The sequence below is a fragment of the Hylobates moloch genome, unplaced genomic scaffold (genome assembly GCF_009828535.3).
Source record: "Hylobates moloch isolate HMO894 unplaced genomic scaffold, HMol_V3 SCAFFOLD_29, whole genome shotgun sequence".
Classification (NCBI taxonomy): domain Eukaryota; kingdom Metazoa; phylum Chordata; class Mammalia; order Primates; family Hylobatidae; genus Hylobates; species Hylobates moloch.
Genome location: NW_026652304.1, coordinates 2,025,224 through 2,038,455, shown reverse-complemented (window position 1 = coordinate 2,038,455; position 13,232 = coordinate 2,025,224). Strand labels below are relative to the sequence as shown.

At 42.4% G+C, this 13,232-nt stretch overlaps 1 protein-coding gene and 1 non-coding gene across 3 annotated transcripts in view; one reads left to right on the top strand and one right to left on the bottom strand.

Moving 5' to 3' along the window:
* LOC116463231 (damage-control phosphatase ARMT1) overlaps positions 1 to 5,336 on the top strand; it is a 168,300-nt gene extending 162,964 nt beyond the window's left edge. For both annotated transcript variants that reach the window (XM_032146244.2, XM_058434508.1), the window contains 2 exons: positions 2,681 to 2,917; positions 5,136 to 5,336. In XM_032146244.2, coding sequence (XP_032002135.1) covers positions 2,681 to 2,917; positions 5,136 to 5,336 — 438 coding nt within the window. The remainder of the gene's footprint in view (positions 1 to 2,680; positions 2,918 to 5,135) is intronic.
* LOC116463244 (U6 spliceosomal RNA) lies at positions 3,011 to 3,117 on the bottom strand. Its single transcript, XR_004246621.1, has one exon. It is a non-coding gene; the product is annotated as a U6 spliceosomal RNA (small nuclear RNA).
* Positions 5,337 to 13,232: the final 7,896 nt, after the last annotated feature.

Sequence of the window (13,232 nt, the reverse complement as noted above, 5' to 3'; positions counted from 1 at the left end):
CTTCTCGAGGAGTATCTTTGTGGCGTTCTCTGTATTTCCTGAATCTGAATGCTGGCCTGCCTTGCTAGATTGGGGAAGTTCTCCTGGATAATATCTTGCAGAGTGTTTTCCAACTTGGTTCCATTCTCCCCATCATTTTCAGGTACACCAATCAGACGTAGGTTTGGTCTTTTCACATAGTCCCAAATTTCTTGGAGGCTTTGTTCATTTCTTTTTATTCTTTTTTCTCTAAACTTCCCTTCTCTCTTCATTTCATTCATTTCATCTTCCATCAGTGATACCCTTTCTTCCAGTTGATCGCATCTGCTACTGAGGCTTCTGCAATCTTCGCGTAGTTCTCGAAACTTGGCTTTCAGCTCCATCAGCTCCTTTAAGCCCTTCTCTCCATTGGTTATTCTAGTTATCCATTCTTCTAATATTTTTTCAAAGTTTTTAACTTCTTTGCTATTGTTTTGAATTTCCTCTCGTAGCTCAGAGTAGTTTGATCGTCTGAAGCCTTCTTCTCTCAACTCATCAAAGTCATCCTCCATCCAGCTTTGTTCCGTTGCTGGTGAGGAACTGCGTTCCTTTGGAGGAGGAGAGGTGCTCTGTTTTTTAGAGTTTCCAGTTTTTCTGCTCTGTTTTTTCCCCATCTTTGTGGTTTTATCTACTTTTTGTCTTTGATGATGGTGATGTACAGATGAGTTTTTGGTGTGGATGTCCTTTCTGTTTGTTAGTTTTCCTTCTACCAGACAGGACCCTCAGCTGCAGGTCTGTTGGAGTTTACTAGAGGTCCACTCCAGACCCTGTTTGGCTGGGTGTCAGCAGCGGTGGCTGCAGAACAGCGGATTTTCGTGAGACCACAAATTCAGCTGTCTGATAGTTCGTCTGAAAGTTTTGTCTCAGAGGGGTACCCGGTTGAATGAGGTGTCAGTCTGTCCCTACTGGGGGGGTGCCTCCCAGTTAGGCTGCTCAGGGGTGAGGGACCCACTTTAGGAGGCAGTCTGTCCGTTCTGAGATCTCCAGCTGCGTGCTGGGAGAACCACTACTCTCTTCAAAGCTGTCAGTCAGACAGGGACCTTTAAGTCTGTGGAGGTTCTTGCTGAGTTTTGTTTGTCTGTGCCCTGCCCCCAGAGGTGGAGCCTACAGAGGCAGGCAGGCCTCCTTGAGCTGTGGTGGGCTCCACCCAGTTCGAGCTTCCTGGCTGCTTTGTTTACCTAAGCAAGCCTGGGTAATGGCGGGCGCCCCTCCCCCAGCCTCGCTGCCGCCTTGCAGCTTGATCTCAGACTGCTGTGCTGGCAATCAGCGAGACTCCGTGGGCACAGGACCCTCCGAGCCAGGTGCGGGACACAATCTCCTAGTGTGCCATTTTCCAGGCCCGTTGGAAAAGCGCAGTATTGGGGTGGGACTGACCCGATATTCCAGGTGCCGTCTGTTTCCCCTTTCTTTGACTAGGAAAGGGAACTCCCTGACCCCTTGCGCTTCCCGAGTGAGGCAATGCCTCGCCCTGCTTCGGCTCGCGCACAGTGCGCTTCACCGACTGTCCTGCACCCACTGTTAGGCACTCCCTAGTGAGATGAAACCGGTACCTCAAGCAGAAATGCAGAAATCACCCGTCTTCTGTGTCGCTGGGGCTGGGAGCTGGAGACCGGAGCTGTTCCTATTCGGCCATCTTGGCTCCACCCTTCCTTTCCTTTATTTTTTTCTTGAGACCGAGTCTTGCGCTGTTGCCCAGGCTGGAGTGCAATGGTGCAATCTTGACTTACTGCAGCCTCTGCCTCCTGGGTTCAAGTGATTCTCCTGCCTCAGCCTTCCGAGTAGCTGGGATTACAGGTGCCTGCCACCATGCCTGGCTCATTTTTGTATTTTTTTTTTTTTTTTTTTTTTTTTTAGTAGAGACGGTGTTTCACCATGTTGGCCAGGCTGATCTCGAACTCTTGACCTCAAGTGATCCAGCCGCCTCGGCCTCCCAAAGTGCTGGGATAATAGGCATGAGCCACCACACCTGGCCTTAAATTCTTTTTGTAAGTAACTCTGGCCTAATCTTAAGTAATAGGCTAATACAGAGAATGTGCCTCACCCTCCAGCATACTGTGTGTTTTGGCTTTAAGATCTTGGGACAGCTTCTCAGAGGAAGACACCACTCCTCCCCATAGTTGCAGCTGTTCACCTCCCAGACTCACTGGTAAAGTTAGAAGACGCTTCTGAAAAACTGCCCATCTATATTTTCCTCACAGCAGTTGTGAAGACTTGCTGAGGTGGATCTGAGGTGGGGCTTTCATGGGATACAGCATTAGAAGAGGGGACATTTTGCTCTTCCTGATGTTTATATACCGGCAATGTCCCATTGGTCGGGACAGAAAGTTGAAGCTGCTTTTGCTTATGGAGCTCATAGAGTGTGTGTGCACATACCAGCAGGCTTTATTTTAAAATCTGACCCCAGAATTGTGCTGTCTACAGTTTTATCTCATTGATTTTTCAAATAAGGGTCCTCTAATGTGTTGTTTTTAGCTGTAACTGTCTTAAGACTTGTTTGTCCAGCGCATATGCTTGGCAAAATCTCTAACTGTTTGGGATGAACTCCATTCTTTATTCATAAAAAAGGTATGAAGCGAATTCCATTGACTTCTGATGTGTCATGTTTATACAGTTTTCCTAAATAAATACAAAAGGAGTTATCAGCATTCTCTTGACTTCCTAGATTAAAACTTTGGAACAGACTAAAGCCATTGAAGATCTAAACAAATCCAGAGACCAGCTGGAGAAGATGAAGGAGAAAGCTGAGAAAAAGCTCATGTCTGTCAAGTCAGAACTGGATACCACAGAACATAAGGCTAAGGAGAGTAAAGAAAGGGCCAGAAACATGATAGAAGTGGTAACCAGTGAAATGAAGACACTAAAAAAATCTCTGGAAGAAGCAGAGAAGAGAGAAAAGCAGGTGGGTCTAAATCTGGTGATGAAACCTTGTTTAGGAAATGACAGGACAATTCAAGAGCTTGATATTAATAATTATTCATGCATTTCTTTTTTAAAAAGTATGGACTGTTTCATGAATTTGTATGTCATCATTTCACGAGGGCCGTGCTAATCTTCTCTGTATCGTTCCAATGTTAACACATGTGCTCCCGAAGCGAGAACTAGTCACATATTTATTCAAAAGCAATTTACAAAGCTTTCTATATCTTTTCAACATATCCACCTGCCCCTCCAGCATCTTTTTGGCATTCAAGTAACCATATGATTTACCCCACTAAGAAAAATTATTCACATTTCCATGGCACAAATTGTAGGAAAGGAAAAGACATTCAAGCAGCGGAAGGGTTTTGGCGAAAGAACAGGTTCTGGTTCTGGGGAGGTTTTTGTTATGTTAGGTGATTGCCCCTGAAGTTTGCATCATCATAGAGCTCTTAACGTTAACCAGGGCTTTGGCCTCAGGAGGGAAGCCTTATCTGTAGCAGAGATCAGTTGCAGGAAACAGCCCCAAATCTCAAACAGTGGCACCCAGACTTGATGGCCGACCAGGCACAGATGTAAGCCATAAAAAAGTACTCATTTGCTTGCTGGCTACAAGAAGGAGCATTTTATCTAGTGAGTCCATCAGGAGGTCAGGCATAAAGAAACATGTACCGGGCAGCTTGACCTCCATTGCTTTTGGCTTTTGTCTCTTTCTCCTTTTGAAGCTCAAAAGGGCATAGAGTGGACTCTGATCCTAGGATTTTTTTTTTCCCCGCTTTGGCTGCCTCTGTTTTGGTTCATGTGTCAAGCAGAGACGGGGAAAGCCAAACGACACAATGAGTGTTCTCAGAAAGGCAACTTCTTCGGAATGAAAAGCTTTGGCCACATTGGAAAGGGTAGAAGTCTGAGAGAAACTTTTTCATCAGGGAGACTAGGTTGGTGTCTTAGTCCTTTCAGGCTGCTATAACAAAGTACCATCTACTGGGTGGCTTATAAATAACAGAAATCTCTTTCTCACAGTTCTGGAGGCTGAGAAGTCCAAGATCAAGGTGTCTGGTGAGCACAGCTTCCTGGTTCAGAGTCAGCCCCTTCTTGCTGTGTCCTCACATGGTGGAAGCAGCAAGGCAGCTCTCCGGGGCCTCTTTTGTAAAGGCACTAATCTTATCCATGAGTGCTCCACCCGCATGATCTAATCACCCACCAAAGGTCCCACCTCCTGATATCTTCACATTGCTCATTAGATTTCAACGTAAAAATTTTGAGGGGTCATAAAATTCAAACTATAACAGCTAAAACCATTCCCAAATTGGACTCTGCAAGGGAAGGAGGTTGCAGAGCAAATGAGCCTGGGGTGGGACTGTTTGGGTGGCATTCTCTTGGATGTAACTATATTCAGTTTGGATCATCCCTTTTCTAAAATGGAGGGTGCCTTTAATGAGGTGTTGGCCAGATGCCCTGATTTATCTGCTTTTGCATTAACCTAGAACCACAGAAACAAGCCTATGAGAATTTGAAGAGGTATGAGGCATATTTCAACCATTGTCCCCAGCCCCTACTTTTCTTTCTTCAATGGACAAATAGAAGTCCCAGAGCAGTCCTATGGAATGTGGCTTGTGAAATGGCAATCTGGGTGACATGACTTGATAGTAATTTAGAAGTCCTCCTGTTTTCATTACCTTACACTTTCTTGCTATTTGTTCCTTTTTTTTTTTTTTCAGTGTAAGAGGTTATCAGCCAGCTAAAATCCCAAAGCATGTTTACCATCCATTGACACAACCCCACCGACATTTGTTTAGTTCTTCCTAGTATGCAGAGTACACACACAGTCACCATTTCATGTGACCTGAATTTCAGAGCAGCCCTCCGAGGTAGTTGTATCCCAACCTGGAGATGAGAAAATGAAGGCTTAGTGAGGTCTGGGTCTCATTCATGGTTACTTGACTTGGATTCTTGACTTAGTAGCCATACCACATCACTTGGCTCATCAGAAAAGTGATTGTGAAATCTCTGAAGGTTGGCAGTTGCTGTGACTTATCTGGAATCTGGTATTTTATAAGTGAGAGAACTAGGAAGAGGGTAGATAATTTCCCTACCTCATGCAAACCTGGGTTTTCTACAGGTTTTTTGTTTGTTGCATTTGGCTCAGCCGTAGTTGATAGATTTTGTTCTCCCGGTTAATGAGTTTCTGTTTGATATTGCAGCTGGCAGACTTCAGGGAGGTGGTGTCCCAGATGCTAGGCTTGAAGGTGACCAGCCTTGCTCTTCCTGATTATGAAATCATCAAGTGTCTTGAAAGACTGATCCATTCACATCAGCATCACTTTGTTAGCTGTGCCTGCCTCAAAGATGTGACTACCAGGCAAGAGAGGCACCCACAAGGAAATTTACAACTTCTTCATTGAACACTGTATCTCTTGAGAGAGGTGGCCATAAGACATGGGACACAATTCCCAATTTCACAAATTCCTCATGTCTTTGAGATTTGATCAGTTAGTGAATATTTTATGCTTTGATGATATAGTGAGAATGCATCACTTGCAAAAACGATCTCAAAAGTGTCAGCCTTAGATAAACGTTCAGCATTAAAAACGCTTATTATTTCATTTACTAGCATTTTAGGATCCAGAAGAATTCCACCAGATTGCATGAGTTAGATTGGGAAATGGGAGTGGGAGATTAACATTGGGGGGTATCTATTTTAAGTCAGGGTCTTCACTAGCCAATTTAGTTCTCACAATAACCATGTGGAGAAGCTGTGACTTTTTTTTTTTTTTTTTTAGGTTTTAGGGTACATGTGCACACTGTGCAGGTTTGTTACATATGTATCCATGTGCCATGTTGGTTTGCTGCACCCATTAACTCGTCATTTAGCATTAGATATATCTCCTAATGCCGTCCCTCCCCCCTCCCCCCTCCCCCCACCCCACAACAGTCCCCGGTGTGTGATGTTCCCCTTCCTGTGTCCATGAGTTCTCATTGTTCAATTCCCACCTATGAGTGAGAACACGCGGTGTTTGGTTTTTTGTCCTTGCGATAGTTTACTGAGAATGATGTTTTCCAGTTTTATCCATGTCCCTACAAACGACATGAACTCATCATTTTTTATGGCTGCATAGTATTCCATGGTGTATATGTGCCACATTTTCTTAATCCAGTCTATCGTTGTTGGACATTTGGGTTGGTTCCAAGTCTTTGCTATTGTGAATAGTGCCGCAATAAACATACGTGTGCATGTGTCTTTATAGCAGCATGATTTATAGTCCTTTGGGTATATACCCAGTAATGGGAGCTGTGACATTTTTATTTTACAAACTTTCTGGGGCTCAGACATGGACTTACCTATCCAAGGTTGCAGTTGGGTAGTGGTGGAACCAAGATGGACAACTCATTGGCCCTGCCTCAAAGGCCATGCCTCTTCTCCTGCTACACAGGCTCAGTTTCTCCTGAATCTCTGTGATGCTGGTGGGAATTGTTTGCATAGAAGAAGGACAATACCCCTGCCATCAAGAGTTAATGTCCAGGCTGGGCGTAGTGATTCATGCCTGTAATCCTAGCACTCTGGGAGGTCAAGGTGGGCATATCATTTGAGGTCAGGAGTTTGAGACCAGCCTGGCTAACATGGTGAGACCCTGTTTCTACTAAAAATACAAAAATCAGCCAGGTGTGGTGGTGCGTGCCTGGAATCCCAGCTACTCAGCAGGAAAAGCGCTTGAACCCAGGAGACGGAGGCTGCAGTGAGCCGATTGTGCCACTGCGCTCCAGCCTGGGCGACAGAGTGAGACTACGTCTCAGAAAAAAAAAAAAAAGATTTAATGTTCAAAAATGACAGATTTACAAGTGTAAGCTATATGATTTCTTCAAAAAGCAAAAGCAATATACCTAATTCATTTGGATCAAACTTACATAGGTCTCAGGTCCTGTAAGAAACTTGCCTGTTCTAAATGTTGCTACGAGATTACATCTGGTGGTAATTGTTAATGTTTCAGCAGGGCTGGTCTCAGTCCTTTAAAATGGAAAGCTTTATTTGGAGCCCAACCCTGTAAGATGAAGAAATCCTATACAGTCTTATTCACCAATATATCCAATACACCCACAGCAATTGTACCTTTTTAAGATCAGGATTTTTTAATGAATTCCTGTCACTTTCTGTTTTCCATTTAAATTTGTATTTTACAAATTTTTCAGGGAATCATATTCTTAACTTCACTGAGAAAAATGTGTTACTCTTTTGGACAATTTATATTATTTCTATCATATAAGATGTATTTTTTTAATTGTCCTTAAAAGAAGCTCTAGCATGAAATTAAAGGAAAGGGAAAGAAATAGATCTGGTACACCCGAACATTAGGAGAAAATGAAAAATACACAACCAGCTGTTCGTGAGTCATCAAAAAGTCAAAGTCAGCCTGGCCAACATGGCAAAACCTCGTCTCTACAAAAAATACAAAAATAAGCCCAGTATGTTGGCATGTGCCTGTAATCCCAGCTACTGGAGAGGCTGAGACATGAGAATTGCTTGAACCTGGGAGGCGGAGGTTGCAATGAGCCGAGATCGTGCTACTGCACTCCAGCCTGGGCAACAGAGAGAGACCTTGTCTCAAAAAACAACAACAAAAAAAGGTCAAAGTGATAATAAGCAAATTATTGGCTTCTTTCTTCTAGACTAAAAGAAATTAAAGAGATGAAACAATTGCAAGGGTCGAAACTAGATTGGATCTTGGTTTGAATGAAAAAAAGCATAAAATATTCTTGCAATAATTGTAGAAATTTGAATGTGGACTAAGTCCTAGATTATATTAAAATATTTTTAATTTTTTAAGCTTGACAAATGCACTGATTGTTATACTTTAAATAACTAAAAATCTGAGAATCCACAGTGATACATACAATAAGTGATAAAATGGGAAAAAATAGTGAAGATCTTCTTTTAGGAAAACTACCAATAAATGTAGAATGGATGATTCCAAAAAAAAAAAAAAAAAAAAGAAAGAAAGAAAAGGAAAAACCTAAAGGAAAGCAAATGAATTTGACACCTGTTGCTTGGATGACAGACCACACAGAGGGAGAGTGACCAGGCTTTGCTTGTGGAGCGGGCATCCCTGCCTGGCTTTCTCCTTCATGTGCAAGGACAGTATAAGTAGCATTTTGCATGTGAGTAAACACACCTGCGCAGCCCTGGCTGCGATCACTAGGCTGGCCAGAGGCAGGACAGGCAGTCTTGAATTTCCTCCAGGGGAGGCCTGCAGTTTTCCCCACCAACCCCTTTTCACATGCTCCAAAGATGTAGTAGTGTCTGCTGTTTTGGATCCAAAATCACCTTGAGTGGAGGAAGTGACTTCACTGGGTCTCTGGAGGCTCTCAGAGCTTGAGTGGCTCTGCCCCACTCTGAATCATGCACCCATAAATGCAGTTATGGGTGGATGTGGGTGTATGAGAGTGGAGATTGTTTTTGTACCTTCTCTTTGTTTTCATTTTCCAAATATAATCTTTAATAAACTTGATTTAGTTTCTTGGGAAATTTATTTTCTACACTATTCAAAGATATTTTAAATACTATTTTAAAAACGAAATATATTTTTTCATTTTTGATTTACTATCATTAATTTTATATCAGGATTCATGTAAGAGACTAAAAATGATCCATAGTGGTTAGTACTGTATTTTGTTTATTACATGAAATTACATGCCATTTATTCAAATATATGTTTATATAATATTTCCACAGTGTGACTTGAGTGATCTTCAACATACACAGAATGATCTTCAGTGATGTTTAACATACACAGGAATATGAAAAATGTTTGAATATGATCTTTAGGGACTTCTAATAAAAAAGGCATATGAAATGGGAACAATAAATTCTGTACATGTATACAGTCCATATACACATTAAGTGTTTGTCATTTGGACAAATTGAAAACTTTTAATAAAGCCATTTTCTTCTTTGTTAAAATGCCAATTGGTTGTTGGATTTCCCTTTATGGCAATCATTCCAGAGTTGGCAGGCCAGCTTTGAATTTTTAGGTTAGATTTTGTTCTTCTATAATATCCATGTATAGTTTATGCTGTCCAATAAAATGCACTAGGTTGATATGATTTTTACATAAGGCTTTAAAATATTTAACACTAACTCTTTTGTCAAATACACTTGAGTGATAGTGATTTTGCACTGAGGTTGTTATTCTGGTCACTGTCTGAGACATCTAAATAGATGCATAAAAATATCTCATTTAGGGAAAACAACTTAAGTTTGACCTATCTAAAATTTCCAGTTTTACCTTAAGGTCTATTTTACAGATGAACAGCAAGTGATTCAAGGTCCAGGGGTGGCAGGCTGAAGCTGTTAAAGAAATCTACATTATTGATATTGTCATAATACTTACGACTCAGAATTGGAGTCTCATTTTCACTGGGGAAGCATTTCATGGTTATGTAGCCTTTGGCTTGGAAAGTCTCACCCAGTTGATGCAGTAATGATTTTACCCACATTATTGGATACTTCACTTAGCTTCTCATTAGCAAGTGGGGTCTGTATGCTTCTCTTTCCGCTATGCGCTTCCATACCGTATTCCTCTGCCTTTGTATAAAAACATGGTTCATTTGAGGCTCATGCTAGCTGATAGATGGATAACTTTCTTCTAGACCTCGTTGGGGTTACCTACTAAAAGCCTATCTATTCTCCCTGCTTAAGACTTTTGCAAGTGGTTAATAGGTGTCTTCGCTATTCCCCACCAGGTGCTGTTTTCATCTTGGGTAGCTTTAATGCCCATAAAGCCAACTCATGCGGCATCATACCTTTTTGTCTTCGTTTTTTTTTTTTTTTTTGAGATGGAGTCTCGCTCTGTTGCCAGGCTGGAGTACAGTGGTGCGATCTCGGCTCACTGCAACCTCCGCCTCCTGGGTTCAAGCGATTCTCCTGCCTCAGTCTCCCAAGCAACTGGGACTACAGGCATGTGCCACCATGCTCAGCTAATTTTTGTATTTTTAGTAGAGATGGAGTTTCACCATGTTGGCCAGGATGGTCTCGATCTCTTGACCTCATGATCCGCCTGCCTCGGCCTCCCAAAGTGCTGGGATTACAGACATGAGCCACCGCACCTGGCCTATATCTTTAGTTGCTTGGCCTTCTCAGTGCCCATACTTTTACCTCCTTTTGTTTCAGCCACTCACATCCTAGATTGCAGCTTATAGTAATCCAATTTAGACTACCTTAAGCTGAAAGGAGAATTTTGGGGGCTTGCTTGAAAGATTCAGGGGTAGACTAGCTTCAGCTTTGTTAGACCCAGGTGTTCTGAATTGGTGTCTGGATTCTTTCTGCTTTTATCCATCTCTCATGTCGACTTGATTTTGCTTGTCTTTGCATGTTGGCCTGACTGTTTCCTTCCGCACATGGGTTCCTCCATGCTACCAGAAGAGATGATGACAAGCAGTTGCATGATTTTTACAACTCATGTGGTCAGGCACGTGGCTCACGCCTGTAATCTCAGCGCTTTGGAAGGCTGAGAAGGGCGGATTGCTTGAGCTCAAGAGTTCAAGACCATTCTGGGCAAAAAACAGAATGAAACAAACAAAACCAAAAAAGTCCCTCATGAGTCGAGAAAAAGAGATACCCCCGTCTCCAAGTGTCCATGCCAAAAATGTTAGCAGAGAGCCTGATCATCTCTTCCAGGTCATATACCTATCCTTGAACCAATCACTGTAGCCAGGTAGATGAACTCACTCACCAGCCTGCATCCCACGCCAACCACTGTTGGTGAGGTTGGGGCCGGGTGACGCTCTAGGATTATTTGTTCAACCAGGACCACATGTAATGACAGAGGGAAAGTTCCCCAAAGGAAGGGCAGCTGGTGAGACACAAACACACACACACACACACACACACACACACACACACACACACACACACACACACTTCTGTGACACATGGCCTGTCAGGACTGTCTAACACCTAGAACTTATGCATCTCTGAAATCTTAACTAAAAAGCTCTACAACCTCTTATAATCCCAAACCTTTATCTCTTACTCCCAAATAGCTGTGTTTTGAGCCTTTGAGCTTTTGCGTTTCCCTGGTCCTCCTATTTTCTCCCTCCCAGTCTTGCCCATACTCATTCCATCTGGAGCCAGCCTAGATATTAAGGTTCATTTCTTCAATCATTCTCTTCCTAACACCTTTAACTCCTTGTTCCCTTGCCCTTCTGTCCTCGACTTTGAATTACTCCCAACTATCAATGTTTCTGCTGCTTTTCCTGCCCCACTGAATGAAGCTGGAGAAAATCACATGAAATCACAGCTAAGTGGCATCCCAAATTCATGGTTTTTGATCTCATCTGAGCCTCCTGTCCTAACTGGTAAAGCTGCACTGTTTTCCCTGTTACATCTCACTGTCATTTTCCAAAATGATTTTTGCAAATATTCTTTTTTTCCTTTGAGGCTTGCATCCTGTGTCTTCCCTCTTCACCCTCAGCAGACAATCTCATCTCCTATTTCACCCAGTAAATAGAAGCCATTATAGGAAACACCTTCAATATCACATCCTAATACAGCCTTATATGTGTCCACACCCCCCCTTACCTCCTTGCCTCTCCCTGTCTCAGCTATTTTGTCTACCTGGGCACTTGCATCCTCAGCAACTTAACCCCATCAATTGTTTTCCTCTCTTTCCAGTGTTGTCAACCTCACCTTCATAAATGACTTATTTCCGTCAGCATTTAAAAATGTTCAAATCTCTCTTATCTTAAAGACATCCCTCTCTCTACTCCACAGCAACTTCTCCTCAGAGCCCTACCTCTGTCTTCTTCTCCCCAGTTGAGCCCCTTGGAAGTGTCCTGTATATGCTGTCTTTCTGGTCTCAGCTTTTATTCATGCCATCATCCGTTCAACCTGGCTTTTGTCTTCATTCTTCCAGTGTTCTCATTTTTGTGAGCAAATCTGTGTTACTTTTAAAGTGCTTATCTTCAAAGACATGGTATCAACCCAAATGCCCATCAGTGAAAAACTGGATAAAGAAAATGTGGTACATATACACCATGGAATACTATACAGCCATAAAAAGAGTGAGATCATGTCCTTTGCAGGGACCTGGGTGGAGCTGGAAGCCATCATCCTCAGCAAACTAACACAGAAACAGAAAACTAAATACTGCATGTTCTCACTTATAAATGGGAGCTGAATGATGAGAACACAAGGGACTCAGTTTGAAGGCACAAGAGGGTTTTCTCTGATATCCTAAGGCTGGGGTAGGTAACCCAACTGGGGATTTCCATGGCATCTTGTGTGTAGCTAGACCAACGCTTATTTACAACAGCTTCTCATAGTAGCAACTCCTTTTGTGGACAAAGAAACCCTGAGACTCGGAGAAATGAAGGTTACAGCCACCTAAGCTAAAATAGAAATCTACTCTGTGTTACTTCAAAGTCCACATGATTCACATCGAGCCATGCTGCCTCCTGTAGGCTTGTTCATCACATGTCTAGTGCTTGGCCCATAGTTGGTGAGCATTTGTTGAATGTCTGAATCAGCTGATAGAATGGAGTTTGAATATTCAGGTGGATTGGATCCTCCTCTCTTTATGGACCAGGACTTTTAACCATTATCTGTATAGAGATTTGAATGGATTCACAATGCATAATTTACGTAATTATAAAGTGGGTAGGTGACTAATAATGATAATAGCTTACAGATGTATTATAACTCTTACTACAATGTTTTCACAAACATTGCTGTTTTTGATCTCCACAATAATTCTGATAGGGCAGGCATGGTTATTCCTATGACATGAAGAAAGAAAGAGAGAGAGAGAGAAAGAGAACGAGAGAGAGAGCACAAGAGAGAATGAATGAATTAGCCGAACTGAGAACAGGCTCCAGTTTTCCTAATTCCTGGTGCCATGAACTTTCCATTTCACAAAGCTATTTTCCCTGCAATCCCTTAGGTAATCCTGTGGTTAATTCTTGACTTAGCAGAAAGTAGGGAAGAGGGAGTATAAAAAAAGCCACCACTCAAGTGGTAATGACCAATAAATATAAAAGGAGAAACTGCACCCACTGTTGATCTGGAAATTGAAAATAGGGACAAAGCCTGGACTCATGCTCTCTGGCTCCAGACTCACTACGTTCTATCAGAAAATCATGCATAGCTGGAGTATTGCTAAGTGGAAGAGGGGTTTTGTTGTTGCTATCATGCTGAAAGTCATTTACATACTCAGAACACACCTTTCCAGTTTTCCTATAGGACTGTGAATGTCTTTCCAAGGCATTTAGGAAGCTGTAAGACATGATAAAGAGGAATGCTTGTCTGG